Here is a 27,380-nt window from a genome sequence, read left to right on the forward strand (position 1 = left end):
AATCAGATTTTTAGATCTAACTCTAGTTTTACATGAGTTGACATATATTGCATATCTTGTGTTTGCTTGTTTTGTTTGTTGCTTTGTTCATTGCGAGCGAGTGTTCAAGTGTAAACAAAAGGTACAACAAAGAAAAGATGTGTTGCAAGGATTACTAGGTATTTTGTTTGATCTCTAAAACATTTAGATTTGGGATTAAAATTAAACCTCTCATGTGTTTGGCTTCAATGTTTTACATGCTTTCATAAAACACATTTCAATTGATGCTCTTAATGGGAAATGAATGAACGTAGATTTGCTTTCATATAAATTTGTGTAAGTGAATGCTTGGATTTAAACCTTAAGTAATTCTTGGTTCCAATATCAAATATCTCATTAAGTGATTGAGGGCATGGATTCATTCCTTGTTTACATAGGGAATTGAATGCACCACTTAGTGGACTCTCTATGTTTACTTGGAAAGTTAAATATTCCATTGTTCGACCCTTTTTCATTTGTGAGTAGTATTGATTAGTAGTCTTAGATTACTTGTGATTGATCTAGATTGTTATTTTTGGTTATTGGACTCGCTAATCCGTCGACCCCTCATTTCTACCCTGTGGTTGCAAGATCAGCGCCACATTAAGGGGGAGGGGTCTACAGCAAAGAAGCGTTAATTGCTCCACTAGGCAACCCTTTTGTGCTCTTTGGAACTCACTTGTTTTCTAAGGTGTGGACTCACTTTGATTTGGTGTGAAGAGTTAAATGTTCCACTTTTGGACTCACTTTGAGTTGGTGTGAAGAGTTAATTAAATAAAATAAGTCCCCATTAAATTAAAAAGAGAGGTTTTATTTTATTTTATTAAATGTTCCACTTTTGGTGTGAAGAGTTGTTAGCTTTGGTCTCTTGGATGTGTTATTCTTTAGGACACCTTGCAAATGGTGTTTTTCAACACCACCCCAATTGTATTTTGCAATACAACCTTTGACATCGAGTGTTTTTCAACACTTATTGGTTTGGTCTTACCCAGTATCATCATGTGATCTTCCCTTCCTGCAAGCATTTGATCCTTATCTTCCAAACTCAGTATCAGTTAACACACTTAAATTTTAAATGCAACACTTAATGCTTGACTTATGTCATAATTTTTTTCTTTGTGTGCTGACTATTATTGATTTTTGTTGAGTGTCCTTATCTGATAAGTCTCTCCATGATGCATCGCTAGAGGACTTGGGGGATGGGACATGTTTTTATTTTTATTTTTCTTGCAGGTGTGGTCTTGAAACTCTAGAGTGTCTCTTGTTGTCCCCTTGAAATGCTTAGGAGATTTGAGGCATCATCCTTGATTGTTTTTGCACAACCGTTTTTATGGTCATCTTGGCATCTATGCCTTGATGCAAGCATGGTTTTGCTACTTTAAATTGGGTAAGCTAACATTGAAGTCATCTTGACCTTTATGTCTTTGATGCTTATGTTAGAATCTTTCCACATTCCAATCCGATATAAATTACATTCATATCTTCATAATTGCACTTGTGACTAGTGATGAATGTGTGATTTTTGATGTCTGTTAATAATGGCCCAATGATGAAAATAAGTTCTTTTACATTCTTTAATGAATGATGAACACAAAAATCCTATGTTACAGTTGCTCTTTTGGAAGTACACCTTTGCATTTTCATGTAGCTTGCATTATTAGACTTCATGTTAGTTTGCATTTTTAGGCTGCACTATGAGTTTGAGAGGGTTCTCCCTTCATCTTTATTATGGACTTTTAATCAACTATGGTCACGTTTTGATCTTCATTTCCTTATTTTCTTTCGTGATCTCAATCAAAATTTCTATCTTAAATAGTTGATTGATTTTGGAGCATTTTCTTTTCTTCTTTCTGTTTCTTTCCATATCTTCCATTTTCTTTTTGCCCACTTCTTTTCTTCTAAATCAACTTTGGGGCATTATATTTCATGCTTGATGATCTACCTTGGTTCTATGATTCTTATATCTTTCATCTTACATCAAGAACCTTATCTTTTGTTTGATTTGATCAAATTTAGCAATTTGTTGTTTCTCCTCTATCTCATTTCGATTTCGATCACGAGGGGGAAGTAATTATCAAATTCAATCTTTGATTCATCAAATTCAATCTTTGATTCAGTTTTATCAATTTTATCCTTGACTTTTTCAAGTCAACATTTATTTGTATTCTTTGTCCTGTTGTGTTCCCTATTCGACCACACATCTGGGTTGTTTTGTGATCCCATATCAACCTCACACTTCAATTTCTTTCTTTGACTACATGTATTCCCAAATCGATCACACATTATTCAAAGAGGGGCAAATGTATGCACCCTAAAATGGTCGCCTAGACTATGGGCCCCCGTTATTCAATTTATCACTTTATCAAATTTCCTAAATCAATGGTGTGTAATATTTAATTAAATCAATTCAAATCAATTTCCTTGATCAAATTCAATTTGTTTTATTTCTAAGGTTGATCATTTTATCCTAAGTCTTATTTAATTAAAAGAACTTGCTCTCTTTTAATTAAATAAAATAAGTCCCCGTTTAATTAAAAGAAAACTTTTCTTTTAATTAAACAGTTCATCCACATTTAATTAATTAAGAGAAAAACCTCTCTTTTAATTTAATTTAATTAAATAAGTCCCCATTAAATTAAAAGAGAGGTTTTTCTCTTAATTAATTAAATGTGGATGAACTATTTAATTAAAAGAGAGGTTTTCTTTTAATTAAATGGGGACTTATTTTATTTAATTAAAAGAGAGCAAGTTCTTTTAATTAAATAGGAAATATTTAATTAAATTAAAAGAGATGTTTTTCTCTTAATTAATTAAATGTGGATGAACTATTTAATTAAAAGAGAGGCTTTTTTTTTTATTAAACAGGGACTTATTTTATTTAATTAAAAGAGAGAAAGTTCTTTTAATTAAATAAGACTTAGGATAAAATGATCAACCTTAGAAATAAAACAAATTGAATTAGATCAAGGAAATTGATTTGAATTGATTTAATAAAATATTACACACGATTGATTTAGGAAATTTGATAAATTGATAAATTGAATAATGGAACTTATTTTATTTAATAAAATATTACACACCATTGATTTAGAAAAACCTCTCTTTTAATTTAATAGTTCATCCACATTTAATTAATTAAGAGAAAAACCTCTCTTTTAATTTAATTAAATATGTCCTATTTAATTAAAAGAACTTGCTCTCTTTTAATTAAATTAAATAAGTCCCCATTAAATTAAAAGAGAGGTTTTTCTAAATCAATGGTGTGTAATATTTTATTAAATAAAATAAGTTCCATTATTCAATTTATCAATTACTGTGCATACAATCTCCAGTCAAATACTGTGGCTTGACCTAGACTCTTGGGGAAGTCCAAAAGTGACACAAACTCCAGACTAGTAGCCTAGTAGGCAAAAATTTACTAGTGGGTCCCTATTTCTAGGAGAAATGGGGTGTGCATTGTGAGACCACAATAGGATGTTTATTAGTTGATGGTGGCGCACCCGTCTCCAAGACATAAGATTAATTTAGTAATTGTTAAAGTTGACTCTCTTCTTCAATTTTGAAGACACTATTCATATCAAAATTTGAAAACTGAGGACAACTTTGTGAAAGGTAAACAATTAGTATTAGCTCACTTTCGTATCCTACTACATTTTTTTTGAAACCCTCCCCCTCTATTGAAAACATTTGGTATTATAATTAATTTCCCCTAGAGAACTTTTGCCAACTCAAGAGTATTGTTAAGTCTGTAACCATGATCATTATTTCAGTACAAGTTAAGGTACAACCACATAGGTCTTGCAGAGCATGAAGTGTGGAGATTAAATAAAGTTAAGATTCAATCATATTTTTTGGCTAAAATTGTGTTTAGTTTTCCAGCATCGAGTAGGCAAGCTTGTAGGAAGTCAACCAACAATTTTGTGCACCAATGGATTACTGACTCTATTGGGGAGAATTGTTCACAATTCACATTGTGTAGTTACCCAGAGATTTTTAGTTTTATAGACCAATAAATTGAGAGAATAAAATTGCAACTTTACTAGAGAAAGAACTAAAAAGACTTGGTAAATAGTGTTTCTTCAAAGGAAATCCTTTTACACTCTACTAGAGTATGAAATTTTGATTGAAGTAAAATTGGCGACTCTAATATTTTGTATATTCAATTGTTTGTATTTGAAAATAGAAGAAGTAATATACATCCATCCTTGAAGTTTAATGTGGAGAAGAAGGTCTATGCATTCTAGAAAATATTTATAGCATACTCCAAAAAATTAATTAATTAATTAATTTTTTTTTAAAAAGATAAGCAAGCAGTGAATATGTTGTTAACTGGATATAAAAAATTTACAAATAGAGAAAAACATTTGTGTGATGACGATCAGATGGATACTCAACATGAAGAAAATCCATTTTTTGAATGGAACTCAAGGTGATTTGGCGCCCACCAAATTGTTGATGAATCATGTGAAGAAGAAGATGATGAGGAAAAAATGAGGATTCTCAAAAGATTATAGAGGCATTAGAAATTCTACAGTCTTTGAGAAGGGCTACAAAGGCGTTAAGAGTTCTCGAAGAATTACTCAAAAAAGCCAGCTTGAGCAAAAATGCTATTACTACACCAGAGTGCGTTGAAGGAAAAGTGAATAAAAGAAAAAGGTCAGTCATCCAAATACACCCCTCCTAATAAAACTAAAAATTCCTCTTTCAATACTTTGCATAAAAATTGATTGTATAACAATGAGGAAAATAATAGTTTTGTTGACCGAAATTTAAAATGAGGAAAATAAAGATGGGATGATGCAATGCAAGGCAAGAGAATCCCCAAAGGAGATGTCCTAACCCCTAGAAAATAACTATACAATGGAAAATAAATTATAACACAAGATCTTATAGCAATTCTCAACTCTTTATTCCTAAAATAATTGATTACAATCAATGTGCCCAGTTGCAAGGCCTTTCGGGTTACAACCAATATAACAAAAATTTCAATAATAGTTCTGCAAGATCCAAATAAAATCCTAGCTAGCTCAAATCTGTAACATAACAAAAATCTAGTAGAAACCTCCAAGATCTCAACTTGTGCTTGCAAGCCACCAAGCAACCTCCTTGTTTCCAAACTACAGCCACTAGCTCTTCTCACAAACGCTCATTCTAGATTTCAACTTAAATATTTTCTCTCCAACTCCCCAACTGAACTAAATTGCCTTCTAATTGCTTAAGACACTACCCAAACCCTCCTTAAATAGCCAGCTAAGCCACAAGTCAACTAGTCAAGCATTTAATTACATTATAGGTCCACCTTGGAAGAGTAAACCAAAATTATAACAAATATGAACAAAACTCAATAAAAAGTTATATTTAGGTCCACACATTATCCAATAACATGTACCCAACTTAACAAGATCCCATTTCATCATACAAAATTGTGCAAGACAAAAACTCCACACATTTTCACAAAAACTAGCCGAAAATCGATACCCAAGAAAAATTGTGATATCTCCCAACTCTGGTTGAATTAAGAATTGTACTCTTAACTCAAGATATTATTTTAGGTCCTTTTTGAGACCCCAATTGTACAAATTTTGATCCCTTAAGGGTAATTTCACAAGCATCACAAAAGTCACACACAAAAATTAGACATGTAAACTGATAGAAAATTGATACCCCAAGAGAATGGTCATATTTCCCAACTCATAATGAATTAGAACTTGTGTCTTTATCTGAAGGTATTTCTCTAGACCCTATTCAATCCCTTAAAGAAGAATCCTCTCATTCATTAATGATAATTAGTTATGCCCTCTGCAAGTAACCTACAAAAACCAAAAAATATAGCTCCAATTGCAAGGTTAAGTGGTTCTAACTTCAACACGATCCATCCAATCCCCATACACACAAGAGGAAAGGATACCCAATATGCCTCAAACACATCCCTAATCACACAAACCTCAAATACACCAAAATCCAAGCTCGATGCTCCTGCATCAGACTCCCCAGGTAAATAGAAAATTTTGTCCCATACTTTGATGCCCAAAGAAAGATTTGCAACCACCTTCATCTTTACCAAAGGGTTACACTCCATCAAATTCAATAGAAAAAATCTAAAGATTAACCATCTATGCTTCATCCAACAAAACATTAGAATCAAATGAATTTCAGCAACCCAATCAACATGCTCACTCCCAAGAACAAAGTGAACATAATGGTTCACAAAGAATCTCTGTAATTGATCACAACCAACAACAATATCCTCAAACATGTACTCCATGTTAGAAACATCATGTAACTCCAAAAGAAAGTTAGCAACTAGTGAATCCACACCAACAACATCAAACTTCACATCAGTAGGAACATCCATATCCTCACTCAACTCAACATCAACATAGGAATTTAGATCCATACCAACAACCATATGCAAATCCTCATCCATATGTAAATCCACATAATCAACAATCTCATTGCTAACAACAAGATGCTCTACGACATATAACCCATCATCAGTAGTAACCTAATTATCCATGACCAAGTGCTCTATAATTTCCATGTCAGACTCAACCAAGTGATCATGAAAACAAATATCTATCCCAACATCAATAATATTAGGAATATCCTCAACAACAACCTCAAGTTCCTCTGTAGGTTTCACATCAAACTCCACAAACTGATCAACAAAACCAACTTCTTCCTCCTTAACCTTAGCATGTGATATTCTCTCGTGAACAAATCTTTTAACTGACCAGACAATGCTCTCCCAGATTGATAGACTCCAACTCCAAAAGCATACAACTTCCTTCTTCTATTTCTCAACTCTTTTAGAAAAACTAGCATCCACAATAGCATCCACCTGAACTATTGGCTCATTAATCCTTCTCTCCACCACATTACAAAGATTTAGAATCATCTTAGCATCCAATCCTCTCAAAATCATCATCAAAGATCTTCACAAACCCTCTGCAATAAATCATTCCCACACACCTTTTGAAAACTCGAATTTCCTAAAAGTCTGACCGCAACTTGCCACCTCGCACGAACAACCAAGAACAAATCAAAAGTCCAAGAACACAAATCTATAATACAAATCCCACAAACTCTCTGTGATTATCCTCCAGCAAGATCAACCTTTCATCTTTGCATCCATTGATCCATCTGCAAGTCCTCTACAAGTGTAGGTCAAATCACAATCTACCACCCCACACCAAGAATCATAAACTAGGACTCCAGAAAGAATAATCCACCACTAGATAAAGATATTCTCAAATAAACTCCCCTCAACTCAAGGTCCTGGTGCAAACTACCTCAACTTCGACAACCAGTCTACACACTCAAAAACAAATGAGCTATGATAATATGTACTCAGATCAAACCATCGCTCTGATAAGATCAAACCTTCACTTTGATACCACATGATGTAGTGCAAGGTAGGAGAATCCCCAAAGGAGATGTCCTAACCCCCAAAAAATAACCACATAGCATAAAATAAATAATAACACAAGATTTGATACCAATTCACAACTTTGTATTCATAAAATAATTGATTAGAATCAATGTGCCCGATTGTAAGGTCTTCCAGGTTACGACCAATACAATAAAAAGTACAATAATAGTTCTACAAGATCCATCAAGATCCAACTCAAATCCTAGCTAGACCAAATCTATATCATAACAAAAATCTGGTAGAAACCTCCAAGATCTCAACTTGTGCTTGCAAGCCACCAAGTAACCTCCTTGTTTCTAAACTGTAGCCACTAGCTCTTCTCACAAACTCCAATTCCAAATTTCAACTTGAATCTTTTCTCTCTAGCTTTCACACTGAACTAAATTTCCTTCTAATTTCTTAAGACACTACCCAAGCCCTCCTTAAATAGCTAGCTAAGCCACAAGTCAGCTAGTCAAGCATTTAATTACATTATAGGTCCACCTTGGAAGAGTAAACCAAAATTATAACAAATATGAACAAAAATCAATAACAAGTTATATTTAGGTCCACACATGACCCAATAACATGTACCTAACTTTAAAAGATCCCATTTTAGCATACAAAATCAAGCAAGATGAAAACTCCACACGTTTTCACAAAAAATGGCAAAAAATTAATACGTGAGCAAAATTGCAATATCTCCCAACTTTGATTGAATTAAGACCTGTGATATTAACTCAAGATAGTATTTTAGGTCCTTTTTAAAACCCCAAGTGTTCAAATTTTTATCCCTTAAAGATAATTTCACATGCATCTTGAAAGTCACATTCAAAAATCAAACGCATAAACTGGCAGAAAATTGATACCCCAAGAGAATGGTCATATCTACCAACTCACAATTAATTAGGACTTGTGGCTTTAGCTGAAGGTATTAATCTAGTCCCTCTTCAATCCCTTAAAGTTTCATCCTCTCATTAATTAAGGATAATTAGTTATACCCCTCATCAAATCCCCATAAACACAAGAGGAAAGGCTCCCCAATATGCCTCAAAAACATCCCTAATAATGCAAACCTCAACTCCAACAAAATCCAAGCTCAATGCTCCTACATCACGGGAACAATTGGAGGAATAATATTATTAACAATCAAAATAATTCAAGGCAGTTAAACTTTAATCAAAATAACTAACGGGCGAGAGCCCCTATGAACATAGAAATATAAAGCAACTAGATTTATTAGGAATAATAGGTTACCCTAATCCTATATCCAATGATCTGAGAAGCGCTATACCTAAATTCTCCAGGGAAGGGGATCAATTTGCAGAAATACATTTCACTAATCTTAAAAGTGTCATTGAAGAACTAGAATACCATAACGAAGATGTATTCATAAAATTATTTGTTCATACTCTAACCAATGACATTGTAGAATGGTATAGAGGGTTGCCTAAATATTATTTAACTAGTTGGCAAGATTTTGTAGACTTGTTCCTTGATCAATTTGGGAACCATACTGACACTTCTTATATAAAGAAGAATTCTAAAGAGACGATTTTTGAATTTAATAAAAGATTCAATAAAACCTTGAATAGGATACTTCAAGACATTAGGCCTATTGACTCCTTCTCATAAATTTTTATTTAAGTGCCTTTGAAAGAAAGACACATTATGAGATAAGGTCTCACAGACCTAATACATTGCAAGAAGCCTTTAAAGTGGCTATGACAAGTGAAAATGATAAAAAGGCCATAGGTAGGGTTGGGAAAAGGGAATATCCTAGATTTTTTGATCCCAAATCACCTAAGAAAAATAAGGAACAAGATAAGATCGACAAGATCCTCAGGATGATTAAAGATTTGCATGTGAAGGGTAAGAATGAAGGATTAAAAACTAATAGACCTTATAATAAGGAGAGATATATAGGATCCAGGACATGCCATACACCACATCATGGAAAGTTGGTAAACCTACCAAGAACATTGATAATCATGAACCACTTTAGATAAATAATCACTATGTTGAGAATGGTCCATGGTGTGAAGTATGTAGAATGCCACATTCTTCATAAGAACAATATTTAGTGACTAGGAATGTATGTGATTATAACCTTCATTTCAGACATGAACCACAAATAAATTCTTTTTCCTTAGAACCCTTTTGGGGTGAAGATTCCTCAAAAGATGAAATATATGTGTCAGTTGTTAGTGCATGAAGGATGAGATAGTCTAATCAAAAAGTTTTCTCAGATGAAGAACCAATTAGAAGAATTATGATAATTGAAGAAAGAAAAGCTCTCAGAATTATAGTAGATGAAAAGGCTAAGAATAACTACAAATTGAGGAATAGGATAATTAATTGAGACCCAAAAGGAGATGATAAGCCCACTCTAAACAAAGGGATTGCTTCGGGTAAGCCTTCTTAGAATACCTTACAACATACACTAGAAATAGATCAGCAAGCACTAGGTAAGGAACAAGTGAGTAACTATATTATTTCTAATGCTCTATCTCAATTAAAGGTTTTGTCCCATTCCTAGAAATAGTGAAAACTCTTGAATACGGCAAAGAATTGTAAATATTATATTAGAAACAATAAGTTGGTTAGGAATGGTATGATAAATTCAGGTGATGCTATGAATATTATGGTTATTGAAGTTATGATTGAATTAGGATTAAATGTAGACATACCTTATGGAAAGTGTTATGCAATGGACAATAGGTCTATCCTAGTAACCAAGGTTAGTAAGAATGTTGACTTCAGGTTCTCCTCTTGTTCTGATGTTTCATATAAGATTGATATAATTATGGTTGATGTCCCAACTTCCTATAGTTTGTTACTCTCAAACCAATGGTCAAATCTAGTTGGAAATCATATACAATTGGATTTTTCTTATACAACAATTCCTATACATTGTAAGGATATAAGGATTGATAAAGAACATAGATTTGAATATATCATTGAGCATTTTCACCTTGACATAAAAATATGTTTTTTTCATATGGATATAGACAATTTTCAAACAAATGTTAGTAAACCTATCTAGAATATAGGGCATTCTAGTATTCCTATGCAAGAGGAAAATCAAGGAATATGGTGTTTGCATTTTGATGGAGCATGTAGTAATGAAGGGAATGGCACTAGAATAATTTTGACTTCCCCATCAAGTATGCATTCCTGCTTAACTTTGAATGTACCAAAAATCTTGCTAAATATGAAGCATTAATTTTAGGAATTAACATTGCAAAACATCATAAAATTAAATTGCTATCAATGTTTGGTGATTCTGAGCTAATTGTATGCCAAATAAGGAACAAATTTATAACCAAATATTCTAGATTAAAATAATACAAAAAATTGTATAACATTTTGATGCCTTTTCAATCAATTGGATGGATAAGAGTGATAATTACATGGGTGATTTAATGGAAAATATAGTGGTTAAACAAACTAACATATCACTACAAGATCTGGTCTAGGTAGAAATAAAAAATAGGCCACCTATAGAAGATAATATTCATAATTGGCAGGTTTTTGAAGATGACATGGATGTTTTAAAGTTTTTGACATGTTAAGATAATTACCAAGATACTAAAATTGACTGGAATGGATTAGTGTAAAGTCGGGATGGAAAGGACACTATTTTTGGTAACAAAATAGTTCAGCTTAAATCTAACAAAATACCTAAAGGATTGGTAACATTAGAAAGAGTTTTCAATGAGCATGAAGATACAAACCCCTATTGTGACAGAAGATCAAGTTGAGAAGATTAATCTAGGGAATGAATGTTCATCAAGAGAGTTGTTTATTGGTAAAAAATTATCAAAGAAAGTTAGAACAGATCTGATTGCTTTACTAAGAAAATAGAAACATGTTTTTTCTTGGACATATGATGATCTTAAAGCATTTAGAGAAGATCTCTTTCAACATGAAGATGGTTCCTTCCTATTGAAAAGGGAATATGAATCTAACTAAACCACAACATTATTGTTACCAATCATAACAAGAACATATTCAATATCTATTATGATAAGTCCCCATTTTTGCTAGGAAAAGGCCTGGTGAAAACTCAGAATCAAATTATTTGAACTCAAGTGGTGACAACATCGCACACTAAGGGAAGAATTAAGCTTGGGAAGAAAAAGTCAACTTTGACTATTTAACACTTTTAGTCTAGTAGTTAAGCTTAGTATGTGATGTTTAAGCCATTCTAACCCGATGTGGCTTCACCAATAGAAGAATTCCATGATTTGACGAGTCAGATCTGTGAGCTTAGGGAGAAGATTGACATATCTCATTATAACCTGAGGTCAATGTCATGAATCTTGATCTCAATCAAAATATGTCTGATTGAATGTGAGATGTGAGATTGTCTATTGGGGAATCATACCACTTTAATATGTTAAGAAGACTCATAGATTGGGTGTCATGGGGATGATAGTCTTTACCATCGAACTAGGCATAATCCTCATATGTAGATTGTAATGGGCTTGACTAAATCATCAATGAGAGCTTATGTTTTTGAATATTATCCCTTGAATGGGGAGATGTTCAATCAAATATTGTGAAGATAAAATGCAATATTGATGGTGTGCAGCAATCACAATATGAGCCTTGGCTCAAGGATGAACTTATTGCAATTAAACCATGCAAGATTGTAACATTCCCTGATGTCAAGCCATGTGTGAATGCATCTGTGGGTAGAGTGGGCCTCAAATTGACTTTCTTATAGGTTGCAGTGGATGTTGCTTTGTGAAATATTGAATAACAGTGATATCAAGTGAAAAAGAGCTTCCAATCATCTCTCTATTTGAATGTCAAACCTCACACTATTATGGGTGACTATGGTGTGGATTGGCCAATGTATGGCAATGTGAACATGGTTAACAAAGAGGATCATGTCATTTACATATAGATTGTTTCACACCATGCTATAGAGAAAAGTGGTCCATTTAAGTTTGAAACAAATGACACATAGTATGTTATAATATGTCAAGTGTTGGAGAAGATGGAGAGAGTAAGTCAAATACAATGCATCAATAAAATTTAAAAATAAAAGGCTAAGGTAAGCCACATGCAAAAGAGGGACCCACAACTAGGTATGTCATAGTATAATTTTGTTGTTTTTGCTTATATATAATTATAATGTAATTTAATTAAATGTAGATGAGCAAAAATCTTGGTGAATAGATTTATGAATAAATTGAACTGATATATATATATATATATATATATATATATATATATATATATATATATATATATATATATATATATATATATAGAGAGAGAGAGAGAGAGAGAGAGAGAGAGAGAGAGAGAGAGAGAGAGAGAGAGAGATGGATTATAAATTCATATGTAATTCTGATGCAAAAGATATTAAATCATTTCTACTTATTTTTTAAAGAATTATGTTTATATCAATATGGGAGTATGAAATATAAAGATGATAGTTATTTTCGTTAACCATTTCCTCTAAGTATGCTCTTGTAGGAAGAGGGAGATTGAGAATCAAAGGAAGCCTGGCATTTCATTAGAAGCAACCTTAAAAGAGAGGGAGAAGATAGAGGATATGATTTAGTAAGGGAGATTGAGAATCAGAGGGATCCTGACATTTCATTAAAGGCAACCTTGAAAGAGAGAGAAGATAGAGGATGTGATTCAGTCAACCTTCAGTGATCTCGGTCTTATTGATTTAGAGAGAGTAAATAATGTTGAGATGGATTCTCCAGTGATCAATAAATTGGAGCAGTCAAGAGGATTGTGATTCATGAATATACCCCATGACCATGTGATTTTATTGGGCCTACCAATTGTGTACATCACGAGGAAGTGACAACTTGAAAATGATGAAACTTGTATTTGTAGAAGTTGTTGAAAGTTGATGATTTTACAATAACATAATTTTCTAATATGATGGATATCTTATGATATCTATGTGGATCATGATAGATTATACTTTGCATGGTGGATATTTATATGGTATGCATTATGAGAATGTGAGTGCACATACCTTATGAACATTTAAGCACCTAATAAATGTCAAATGAATTGACATTCATGAATGTCAAAAGAGTTGGCATTCAAATATCAAATGAGTTGACATTCTAGAAACCATTATTTACATTGAGGTTTGTTCATATTCTTGTTTATCCTCCCTAGCTAAGAGGAAGTGTTGATGTTTGGTAGCTTTAGTCAGCTCAACCTATGAGACTATTGTGTGTGTGTGTGTGTGTGTGTGTGTGTGTGTGTGTGTGTGTGTGTGTGTGTGCGCGCGTGCGTGGGTGTGTGTGAGAGAGAGATATTATGTAATTCATTAATTTATTAATTATAATGGATATACATGTCTCACGAGGAGACATGTCTCTCCATGTGTCATTTGCAATATATATAAGAGGATATTGATGCATTTGAAAAGTATATACAAAAATGGCAATGCAATTACATCTGCAAGTGGTCCTAAGAAATTAATAGTATCTCAGAAATAACTAGACTCTTTCCATATCCCAAAAGATTAAGTATTCCTAGAAAAAGCCACTGATGGAACCTCAAAAATTTGAGTGCTCTTACCAAAATTTGCAAAATCTAGACCCGCCCTAAACAAGATTTCGTAATTTTAGGATGTGTGAAATTCCCAAGCTCTGATTTTGTGATTTTGGAACTGAGTCTCTTGAGATTCTCCAAATTCACGATTTTGAAATTGAACTTTCAATTGTTCTCTGATTGTGTAAATTTGACAAGGGAGATATCTTTGGTCTCTAATTTTGCAATTTCAACACCAATGGTTCTCTAACATTTTGTAATTTTGAGAATTAAAAAGGAGCATTTATTTCATTAATTAACTGGTGGAAGAGGTTATGTTGAGAATTTATTTCATTCATTCAGTTTTCTCTCAAGTACGACATTAATTAAGGATGGATCATGTTAAGGATTTGAAGGAAATATGGTCATTAAATGTGTTCTATCTTGACCATAGATATAAGGGCATTTGGTAAGTTTATTCTTTTATAGAAAACATTCTTGTGCAATTTTTTGTGTTTGTTTTGTAGGGTAGAAGATATGATTTTACCAATACAATCACACGATGAGAATTCAGTACCTCACCTTATCATGCAACCTGGGTTGGCACCAATTGAAGAAGACCAATTTGATGTCATCAATAGCATGTATGCAACTACATGGGATTTGTAGACAACATATGCCCAGTGCTAGAGTGATTGCCATGAAATCTTGATGGAAGAGGCAAAAGGGGAAGCTTTGAATATGCTTGTTGGAGTGCCAAATGAGGAAGTCGGCAAGCACTTCGAAGAAATTCTCAATATGATGAGAGAATTATAAATATCCTTTGAGATCTCTTTTTTATTGTAATTAATTTGTAACAAGTTGTAGTTAGTTTTTAGTTAGTTAAGATTAATAGGCTTGAAGATTTTTTGCATCCTTTCGTGTTCTATAAGAAAGGATACCAAGGCCTTGCATGGATATAGATAGAGATAGTTAAGATGAACAAGCCTAAAGATTTTTTACATCCTTTCATGTTCTATAAGAAATGATACCAAGGCCTTGCATGGATATAGAGATAAAAAAGGAAATACAGACATTGTGAATATAGAATACATAGCATAAGTTAGATACTACAACTTGATACAGCTCAGTTGTACCTCATTTTTTGAATTAATAAAATATATCATGTTCTTTTCTAAAAGATAGGGAATTGATCATTGATTTTTTTGAATTTAAGTCTCTCTTGGATTTTTTGGAACAAAATTAAGGCAAACTATTGAAAATAGAACTCATATGCTTATGTATGTTTTTTGTAATTGGTCTTCATCTTGAAGTTAAATTCAATTATTCGGGGTTTGTTAAATTTATCAGTTTGGTTTCTTATTAGTTGATGGTGGCACACCCGTCTCCAAGACATAAGATTAATTAAGTAATTGTTAAAGTTGATTCTCTTCTCCAATTTGGAAGGCACTAGTCATATCAAATTGTGAAAATTGAGGATAGCTTTGTGGAAGGTAAACAATTAGTATTACCTCGCTTTCATATGCCACTACTTTTTTTTTGTAACCCTCCCCCTTTATTGCAAACATTTTTTATTATAAGCAATTTCTCCTTGAGAGCTTTTGCCAACTCAAGAGTATTGTTAAGTCTGCAATCACAATCATTATTTCAGTACAAGTTAAGGTACAACCACCTACATCTTGCAAAGTCTAAAGTGTGGAGATTGAATAAAGTTAAGATTCAATCTTCTTCATTGGCTAAAATTGTGTTGAGTTTCCTAGCATTGAGTAGGCAAGCTCGTAGGAAGTCAACCAAAAATTTTGTGCACCAACAACTTCATAATTAAGTCTTGATAGAAAAATTACAATTTGACATGTTGTGGAAAATGTCTTCATCTTATTAATTGATGAGCTTAAGGGGGTTATTAATGAAGGTTTCATAAGGCACAACACTTAAGGTCTTTCAAATGGGATTTCAAGAAAAGTGTGCTTAACCATGGAGGAAACTCCACAGTTAAGTATGCTCAAAATGGAGTAGTATTGAGATGGGTGACCTCTCAAGAATTCTTGGTGCTTAACCTTTATGAGAATCACCTAGATGCAATTAGTGCCAAGTGTTCCATTCATTTTCATGAAAATGGGTTCTTGCAAACCACTATTCATTAGAAATGGGCCTATGGGTTTGACTCAAATTACTACATAATTAAATCCTAATAGGAATATCACAAATACTATTTTTCTTACATCTTGTTGTAATTTTCTTTATAATCACTTGTAGAAATTATCTTGGTCTTTTAACTAATCTTGAGAGTGTTGTAGAGTTACCTAAAACTCTAACATGGTATCAAACATCTCTAGGTGTGAAGATCCCTTCTCAAAAGTAGTAAATTTGATGTGATTTAACTATGGGTGTAGAATAGGGCTGATTGGGCATCACCGTTACCTTTTGGAGGTTGTTCTAATATGGCTTCTTGGAAAAAAAAAATTATAGTTTTGTAATTATATTTTTATCTAGTCTTTTTTTTTTTTTTGAAAAAAAAATTAAAAAATTGCGAGCATTGCAAAGATCATTTGTCCTTTTTGTACTGTATAAAATCTCTTCCAACCTGGCATTTCTTGACAAACAAGTGGCGATGTTTGGAAAAATACTAAACAATAAGATATACTACTCCAACAAGATCAGATTCTTGACACCCATTTCCATTTCCTCTTACGGTAGTGCATTTGTGAATGCATCCACCCAAATTCATTGCAGACTAGTGAATGTGGAACAATCTTTACAAAGTCCCAATGGAATGATTGTCATTTCTTTCATCCACAACAAATAATAAATTATCTACATTTGGGGTCTATCTATGCAACATGTAAAACAACAACAAATATGCTCAATAGTCTGAGGAAGTGTATGTTAAATAACTAAGAGGGGGGTGAATTAGTTATAACCAGTTATCTTACATGTCTTTAAAACACTTAACCATAAACTTCAACTCTTTAAGCTTTCAGGTCACTAGCTTGGTAAACACATCAACAAAAGTTAACTATATATAACGAGTATCAGAGTAAACTTTCAATATATAGCGAGTTGTAGCAATAAACTATAAATGTGAAATAACATGCAACCCAATAAACATTCACACAATTTCGCATACGTATTTAATGTAGAAACTTTGTTAAGGGAAAAACCACCTGGGACCAACAACCCAAAAATTTCACTCTTTTGAAGTGACCTCTATTAGGAGCCAACCTTGTTAAAGGTTACAAACACATTGTTAATGTGAGCTTGTTAGAGGATTTTCACAAAAGATCATCTAGACCTTATCACTCTTAAAATATCTACCAAGTGGCCTTCTCTAAAGGACTTACAAACATTTAATAAAATGTCACCATATAATGCATTTACAAATAAGACTATAATGTCCACTTGGTTAAGATATTTTCTACTACAATGGTGAGAGAGTAATAGTGAAATGATTTTTTTAGTTTAGCACTATCTTTGCTTGTTTAATGTTTTTGTTTCATTGTATCTCTTTCCTCGGTTCATCCTCTTTCTTCCTTCTGCTCTGTTCTAGCCAATCCACTTACTAACACATCAACTTAGCACTTCTCTTACTTAATCTTTACAATGCAGTTATGCTCAATTACCCTCTATCTATCAACTTACTTCTTCAACTTGATTAGCAACAATGAAAAATGCATTCATCCCTTAAATGGAAACTTTTTTTCTGCTTCACTAGATTCTTCTATGGTTTGCTACCTAATCATAACCGTTTGATATTCATTGAATCTAAACACTCGCTTATCATGCCTTCACCTTAATCTTTGTGCTTCAATTCAAATCATCAAATCTCCTTCATCATATCTTTGAATTTATCAAGTTGTTGATCTCATAACTAAATCCATCCTTATCTTTGAAACTTCTCGAACAATCTTTATTTTCATCAAATATTGGCTTCAAATTAATTCTTTTCAATTTTTCCTTCCTTTCCATTGCTCAATTATCATTACATCTACTTGGGCAATACAACGCATTCCTCACTTCTTCATTAGGTGCTTGGTGACAATTATAGTAGTACAGTTAACACTAAGATTCTTCATTCACTAACAAAATATCTTTCTTATACATGATCTCAGCACTTAATCAAATCAACATTATACTATGAAAGTCTAACTCATTCAAGTGCCCATTGAATACCATACACTTATTAAATCTTACATCTTCATTATACTTTCTTCAAATCCTCTTCATCAATCAAATGATATGGAAATCTACTAAATTAGCATAATATATTACCAATTAAGGCTTGAAATGATAGCACTCTTTTACATACATTAATAATATTATCAGTTGGGGTAACGATGATATAACAACTAATAGGACTCTTTTACATGCATTGATAATATTATCAATTGGGGATAACAATCTCCCCCCTGGGCACTGATGGTAACAAATTATTACATACATTACATTATGAAAAAAATATCATCAAATGCCAAAACATTTTCAGCTCTTTGACTTTATTAGGTTCTCTACAACTTCATGATCTCTTCTCTTTATCAAGTTCTCTTTGTTTGGTCTTTTGCAATGTTCTTATGTCTTCCCCTTTGGATATGCTTCACTATTCAACAACATCATTCTCCTTTTTTTACAACAATAATCAACACCATAGAGAATCAACTCTGTCATTTCCATACATCAACAATTTGTAGCGTCTTTACCTTTTGACTCATAAGCTCCTTTAATAAGTTGTGTTTCATTCCCATTGAAAACAATAAACATCTTTAAACATCTTCCTTGTTTCACATAATCTTCCTTTAACTCACACATCTCACCCTTTAGGGTAACATTTTCATTATGTTTCATTCCTCTCTTTCGCCTAAGATATCGTCTCCCCCTTTGATAACAATGTTAAAGGTCAATATAAGCTTCAATTAGAATATTTTAAAACCTTGTAGGTATACCTTGTACCTTGCATGTAATGAATGCATCTTCTTCAATACAAAAATTTTCACAACCCTAAGAATCATTCCCTAAAGAGTGAACTCTTGCATCAACTCCATAAAGAGATTTTGTTCATTTATGAATTGATGCAACGTGAGTCCTTGCTTAGTCAATCTTGGAAGGGGAAGGACCCCTAACTTACCTCTTAGATATTCAAAAGCATCCTTAGGAAATGGACTGGTGAATATATCTACAATCTTATCCTTGGACTTCACATAATCCAATCTAACTTATTTTTCTTGAACTTGTTCTCTCAATTAGTGATGCTTGGTAGATATTTTCTTTGTTTTTACATGCATTATAGGGTTCTTTCATATGCTAATAGCACTTGTATTATCACAATAGATAGTAATACATTTGGTAAGTTCCTTTGGGATACCTTCCAACATTTTCTTAATATACAACATTTGAACAATTAATTACAACAATAACACACTTAGCTTCAGTAGTACATTGGGAAATATAACTTTGTTTTTTGCTTATCCATGTAACCAAACTTTCTCCTAAAATTAAATCTCCACCACTTGTACTCTTTATGTCATTGACATTTCCTTCACAATTAGCATTAGTATCAACTATTAGCTTAAAATCACCTTTTTTATATACCATATATCATAATTTTATGTTCCTTTCAAGTATCTAAATATTCCCTTTACTATAGTCATATGTGTCTCCTTAGATGTGGTTGAAAATCTTGTGATTATACCAACTACATGTACAATATCAAGTCAATTGTGTACTACATATTGCAACTTTCTAATCATTGACATATAATGTGTCTCATTCACTTCAGTAATGTTTTCTTCCTTAGATAACTTACATCAAGTGACCATAGGGGTGTGAACTAGTCTCAACTCATCAATACCAAATATTTTCAATATCTCCTTTATGTATTTAGACAAAGTCACATATATTCCACCATTTGTTTGATGAACTTGTAAACCAATGAAGAACTTAATCTCACCAAACATAGACATGTCAAAGTATTTACTCATTTGATTAGAAAATGACTTCCACAAAAAATCATGACCACCAAATATTATATCATCAACGAATATTTCTATAATATGTGCCTTATCCTCAACTTCACTTTTTAAGTATAGGTTATTGTTATCACTTGTTCTAACAAATCTAATTTTGATCAAATGTGAACGCAATATATCATACCATTCCCTCAGTGCTTGGTTCAATCCATATAGGGATTTGTTTAGTTTACATAGTAGGTGCTTCTTATTTGGCTCCACAAATTCTTCATGTTGTTCAATTTAGACCTCTTCCTCTAGAATTTCATTCAAAAATGCAAACTTAACATCCATTTGAAAAACTTCGAGTCTCTTGTAAGTTTCATATGTCAATAGTGTTCTAACTCCTTCCAATCTAGCAATAGATGCAAAGGTCTCTTCATAGTCAATTCCTTCTTCGTGTATATAACCTTTATAAACAAGCCTGACCTTGTTCCTCACAACTTCTCTTTTCTCATTTAACTTGTTTTTGAATATCTATGTGGTCCCACTCACATTTTTTCTTTGGGTCTCAATACAAGTGTTTGCATATCATCCTTTTCACTCTAATCTATTTCCTCATTCATAGCATTAATCCCATCATCATTCTCAAGTGCATCTCTTATAGTTCTAGGCTCAAATCCAGTAATCAAGCATGAGTTATCTCTCATCAGTAGCCACATTGTTTTCTTCAATCATTTTTTGTGTCCATAATGATCTTTTCTTTTTAAGCGAGCTTGAATCATACTTAGGGTTAGGTGTTCTAGGTCCATTATCTTTTTGTACAACTCTCCCTCTCAAATGTAGGACTTTCATCTAACTCTAGGACGAGGTCATCATTTGGTACTTCTATATTTTTAGAGTAATTATATGCAACGCTTTAGAAGATTTACTATAGCCACCAAATATGTCTTTCTTTCCTGAGGGCTCTGTTTCCTTTTCTCTTTAGGTATATGATTGTATACAAGGCACCCAAAGTTTCTTAGGTGACTTAGAGCAAGTTTGATTCCTCAAAAGACTTCTTGGGTGTTACATTTTCTAGAAATGAATGATGGCATCTATTTTGAATGTATATTGTTGTGTTGGAGGCTTCATCCCAGAATGATATGTGAAGATTTTGATCATGCATCATAGCCTTAGTTGCTTCAATAATGGTTATGTTCTTCCTTTCGGCTACTCAATTCTGTTGAGGATTATATGATATTGTATAGTCCCTCTCAATCCCAACATATATGCAGAAATGTTTAAAGTTTTTAAAAATGTATTCTCCTCCATTGTCAGATCTTAAGATTTTAATTTTCTTCTTGGTTTGATTTTTTACTAAGGTTTTAAACTCTCTGAATTTAGATAGAAGTTCATTTGATTCTTTTAATTTCAAGAAATAGATCCAAGTTTCCCTGGAATAATCATCGACAAAAATGATATAATACAAGTATCCTCTTAGGGAAGGTATTGACATTGGTCCACATAAGTCAGTATGAACAAGTTCAAGTACAATCTAAGATTTATGTTCAATATGCGGGAAAGATGTTTTGGAGTTATTTTCTAATGCACAGCCTTTACATGTTCATATTTTAAGTTAGGTAAACCTTTCACAATCTTCTCTATGGAGGTAGAGAACGGAAATGCAGGTGACCTAGTCTTTTGTGCCAAATCTCATTGGTCTTTATAACTCCATGATTATAGGGTGGCTTTTAAGAGTTAGTTTATATAGACTTGTGTCTATGAATCCAATAGTGATTGCATTTTTAACATGATTTTTTAGGCCAAGATAAGACCTTATCTTTTTGTTCAGTGACTTGATACCCTTGATCTACTAAGCTTGGGATAGAGACCAGATTTTTCTTGATACCTAGTAGAAATAAAATATATGTTAGTTGTAGGGTGACTCTAGTTTTCAATTGAATTGAATAGGTTCCAATTCCTTTCACAGGGTGAGTGGAGTTATCCCCTATTGTGAATTCTTTGGTTGAGTATCCTTTGAAGGTTTCAAATTAGTCTCTAAATCTAGTTATGTGCCTAGATGCTCCATTGTCAATTATCTAGGCATTCTTAATAGAATTTAGCTCACTTGATAAAGCAAGGAAGAATAGTGAGTTTTCAATTTCCTTAACTTCAGATTTGTTAGAAAGGGTTTTCTTTCTTTCTAGACAATACATGTTAGTATGTCCAAATTTGTCACATTTGTAGCATTGAACTTTTGACAAACCTCTGTTCTTATAGTTTTGCTTTTTCTTTCCTCTTTTCTTAAAATGTCTCTTCCTCTTATTGTTTGGGTTCATATGTAAAGCTTGAATTTCCTCTTCTTTATTAGGAATGATTCCTCTTGTAATTAATCGTGATTCTTCTCGAGTACAACCATTCTTGAGTTTATCAAATTTTGTTAGAGTCGGACGAGAACTAACCCTTTGAATGAACGATTCCCATGTAGTTGGCAACCCTTTAAGATACTAGTGTTATTCGCGGATTGGTTGAGAAGATTATAGGGGTCCTTTCTACTATGCTACCTCACAGGGATCTTGAGGAGAGGTTTGTTGAGCAGAGTGCACAAGGACCTATCCGACCTACAGTCACTCGGAGTCAGAAAATGGAGCCATATGTTGATTCCCAGTTCAGTGATGATGAGCCAGCAGCAGAGTTTGGAGGTTCTTACCGGCATTATGCGGTAGGGTACGCTCATCATTTTTCTTTTGACACAGAGGTAGAAGATTTTATTTCACGCAGATGTAGATTGGTTCCAGTTTCTTACCATCCATTAGGGGATAGATTGGCACCATCTTTTGAAAATAAAATTGGTAGTAGCAAGTTACTCAGCCTGCAGCATCGACACACTCGGAGCAGTTTTTCAGAGATTGAATTTGATGGCAGTAATTCAGGTACCTATAGCTATTGTCATATCTACAGTGCAGTTGGGTGCAAGTGTCATTTTGACAGGGGCTTGAGTTTTGATAGAGTTGATGTTTCAGTTGGCTTGAGTTCCGCAGAATGGTTTCTTCTACTGACATCTACAGTTGGTTTACAGATGATTTCATCAGAGTTGTCAGTTGTTTGGATATTGAGTACAGTTTCTCAGCTACAGGTATTGATGATTTCTCCACGAGAGTATGGTGCGGATTGGGATGATACGCAAATTTACATTTGGGATCCAGGAAGACTGATTGGTTCATGGTTCAGCCATTGCTTGGGGACAAGCAATTTCAGGAAGGGCGGACTGTCATGTCCCCAATTTTCTGGTGACAGTTCGATTTAATTAATTTAATTAATGGTTGTCCAAGGACGACTAATTAGTTATTTTAATTAAATAAATAATTATTAAATAAGTAACTTTATATTTAATAAAGTGACTTGGAGTATTTAATAAAGTCACTTGAGGGATAAGATCAAAAAGGTTCTAGAAGTCTCTGGAGAGGATGGAGAGAAAAGAATAAATAGGCACCCCGGGGCTCCATTCGAATAAGGCAGTTGATTATCTCTCTTTGATTTTCAGATTGTGATTCAATCACAGGTGCATTGTGGAACCTAGGGTTTTCTACAATTGTCACAGTTGGCCATTGAGAACGATAACTCTCAATCGGTACGCAATTTTGAGGGTGTGAAATATCATCTGAATTATTGCAGATTGGAGGTGACATTCAGTCATTTCATCAGGGACAAAATCTGTGGCCTAAGGCCAAATCTTGCGATTCATTGATCATTGGAGGTTTAGTTAGGAAGGGATTAACTAATTGCAGAACTGGAGAGATTCAAAGGGAAGTTGGAAGCACATTTTCCCATATCTGGTTGAATTTGCATGAGAAAGGCCGCATAGTTTTCCCTGTACCTAGACGGCTCAATCTACATCAGTTGTGACATAGCAACGGAAGGTTTGGATTTACATTTAAAGAATCGTTGTATAAGGGCAGATCGAGGGAAATAATTGGACTGAGCTTGGAAAGAGCAATAGAGTACAGTGCGATACGGATTCCTATATTTTCTGAAGGTTATGCAAACTCAGCATGGTGTCTGAAGGAGGCGGCTGCAATGATGAGAACCCCTGGTTTGATTATTCCTCTGTTTTATTATGTGGATCCAACTCATGTTAGATACCCTGAAAACAAGTCCAGTCCGTATAAAGAATCATTTCTCAGGCATCATGGTCGTTCAGATCGATACCCAAGAGAAGAAATTGATGGCTGGAAGAAGGCCCTACTACAGATCTGTTCTCGCTCAGGATGGTCCAAGGCTATGAAGCTCGGCTGGTAAAGACTATGGTAAATGACCTAATTAAGACATTAGACAGAGTGCCATTAGAAGTTTCCAAGTATCCAGTGGGATTGGATAATGTCAAGAATGTTTTCATTCAGAAATTGAATTTAAATTCATTGCATGATGTGATCAAAATTGGAATCTGGGGTATTGGAGGTATTGGGAAGACTACAGTTGCAAAGGCTGTTTACAATCACGTTTATTCTGATTTTGAAGCTGCTTCCTTTGTATTCAATGTCCGCACCACCGCTGCAGACCCAACAGGCCTCACAAATGTACAGAAACAAATTCTTGAAGAGCTAACTGGATATGACGGAAAAGTGCACAGTGTTGACAAGGGCATAGCTTTGTTTAGAGATCGTTTGGGACAAAAACGTCGGCAATTTCAAAAGCCTTGCTGAGAGTTTACATAACTGTGCTGGAGGGACTATCATTATTTGAGGAGAACAATAAGTTTGTAAAGACTGCGTAGTGTTTGCAGGCGCAACGTCTTGGGAAATTGGACCTGCGATCCAAGTGCAGGTTTATGTCTTTGCTGGAAGCCTGCGTTCATTCTTTTGGAGGCCTGCGATTACTTTCTGGAGGACTATGTCACTGTAGCAGACATACAATTTATTGCAGGGAGCCTACTTTCTATATTTGAGACCCACTTTTTGTTTTCTAAGGCCCACATTGCCTGTTGTGAACTTGTGCACTGGTTAGGAGAATGCTGTGAATTGGAATCAAGATTCTCTCATGAACAACGTTGGCATTATTACCTACTGCTTTGTTACAATTGGTGAATTATTAGAGATATTACTCTCTACATGACAAATCTCATCTTGCTTGCTAATTGTTTGATGAAATGTCAAACCTCTAAAGTTTAAGAAATTTAGTGCTTTAAGAGTCAATCATCCTGTCGGGGATATTTCAGTGGTATCAGAGCGGTTTTCTTGCCATCCTGTGGGGTGAGAACCGAATTACATGGGTGATCAGCGCTTTACTTCAAACAAGATGGACAGGTACAGCACAAAGTCTCCAAGGACACAATCTCGGACAAGTAATAGACAGAGTATTCAGAGTCGGAAATGTGGAAAGGAGGACTATTCAGGTATTCAGGATGAGCTCAGAAAAATCAAACATAACATGTCTGAACTGTTGGTTAAACACCATCGTATGCTTGACAGGCTGTCTGTCCCAGCTAAGGTGAATAAATCAACTGGATTTCGTTTTGACAAATCTTCTCACAAAGCGTTGACAGATACAATGAGAGATGCTACTAGGAACCTTAATGAGGAGTTCGAGAAACAAGTGTGCAACCAGTCAGAGGCTTCAGTTCGGTCACAGGAAGAAGCGGTGAAGGACATTACGCTAATGGATAGTAACTGTCAACTTGACACTCAAGTTGAGACAGTTGAATACGAGTTTCCCGAAGGTGATGTCTCATGTACTCAAGGTAGTTTGGTTCCGACAAGCAATGATTACAGCGAAGTGAGTTCAGATAATGATGAAGATGTCATTGTTCATGATAATGAGATACCTGGTGGAAATGAGCAGACATCGAGCATTTATGATTTTGCTGACAGAGAATACCAGGCTCAGTTAGATGCTTCGTCACATGAGGATGAAATTGGTGGTACTTCACATGATTGGTCCAGCCAGCTAAAGGTAAGCAAAGATAGTATTGTGGCTTCTTTATCTCATCATGACAGGATGCGGGAGATGTTAGAAGAGCACGTCCAGATGATTCAGTTACAAGGAAGACATAAGGGAATTCAGGCAAATTCTTCTTGCTTTGACTTACATGCAATTGGTGAAGGAATGGGGACGACGAAGCTGAGCTATTTACATCTTCTATCAGACCGTGATCATCTTCTAAGCCTTGCCAAAGACTATTCAGATGCCTTGAGGAGGAAGGAGGAGGAAGTTGTCAAGCTTTCTTGCGAGCTTGAGGACACTCGAGCAACTTTGGCATTACAGGACTGGGAGAGACATGGGAATGAGCACGACATGGAGCTGAGCTTAAGTTCATCTTGCACTCAGTTTTTGACAGAAGAGGGATCATGTGAGGTTGCTTATAATGCTACGAGTTCATCTTGCTTTCACATCCAGGATACAAGGACAATGGCAGACAGGTATGTGAAGTTAGTTGGTATTGGTCACATTACTCAGGTAAGGAGTTTGCTTGAGTTACTAGCTGTTCCTTGTTTACGGATATGGACTCGAGAATGTTTCGGGGGCATTTGGGATTTAGTTGACTGGAAAGCACTTTATGATAGCCATGATTGTTTGAGTACTATCATGGATTTGATTAGCAGAATATACGGTGTTATCTTTCCTTGTGCCAGTAGAACATCCGATGTTGGTATTAGTTTTTAGGCACCGTTGTTGGGTTTGGTTCATATTTCCAGTCGACCATCCTTGCTGAAAGGTGTTGAAGGTTTTTCATATTTGGAAGCATGCACAGATGAGTCCCAGGATCGTTTTGACCTTGATGACATCCGGGAGAATGAAGTGAACAATTTTGAAGATTCAGCTTCCTTGACAGTTTCTTTAGGTACAGAAGAGCTTGACAGCAGAACTACAGATTTTGACACTCTGGATGTTGATATGAGTTTTGGAGTTGATTCGCAAAATATGGATGGTAATAATCCAGAGACCAGTATCTCTGAAGATACTCCTTTAGACAATGTGTCAGAAGGAGTTTATAGAAGACAGTCTAGCCAGAGCCATCATGTGGTTAGCCAGTTGAAAGTTAGTGAGCGAGACATTGCTATCGCTTGTGAGCATTTTGATACTGCTCGTCAGTTGTTGGCTGTTACTGGTTGGGGTTCTTCTATGACAAATGAGTCCAGCGGTGGTTACTTTTCTTTGGCAGAGGTTCATGCCTTGCGTGAAGCTGTTCGGATTTTGAAGCAGGATTATTTACGATTGGTAGCCGACCGTGATCACTTGGTTGAGTGGGGGAGTACAGCATATGAGGCACTCTTGGATCGTGAAGAGGAGGTGAGTGAACTTTCTCAGGAGCTCATAGCGACTACTGAGGCGTTAGAGGACACACAGCGAGATCTACAAAAGTCGCAACTTCAATTAAAAGAGGTGACCGTGGAGTTGGAGCATTTGCGGTCAAAACCAGCCCCAAACCCAGTTCATTTGACTATTGAGGTGGATGATGGTAAGTACACTTCCACAGTTGCTACTAAGGAGCATATTGTTGAGGCTGACAC

At 34.4% G+C, this 27,380-nt stretch overlaps 1 protein-coding gene across 1 annotated transcript in view; it reads left to right on the forward strand.

The window, feature by feature from the left end:
• The window catches only part of LOC149567124 (toll/interleukin-1 receptor-like protein), a 65,263-nt gene extending 41,092 nt beyond the window's left edge, over positions 1–24,171 (forward strand). The window contains exon 2 of the mRNA XM_089816606.1: positions 23,832–24,171. Within this exon, the coding sequence (XP_089672732.1) occupies positions 23,832–24,171 (340 nt within the window). The remainder of the gene's footprint in view (positions 1–23,831) is intronic.
• Positions 24,172–27,380: the final 3,209 nt, after the last annotated feature.

Source organism: Cupressus sempervirens, chromosome 3 (assembly GCF_028749045.1).
Source record: "Cupressus sempervirens isolate cs-2001-9-10 chromosome 3, ASM2874904v1, whole genome shotgun sequence".
NCBI classification, from domain to species: domain Eukaryota; kingdom Viridiplantae; phylum Streptophyta; class Pinopsida; order Cupressales; family Cupressaceae; genus Cupressus; species Cupressus sempervirens.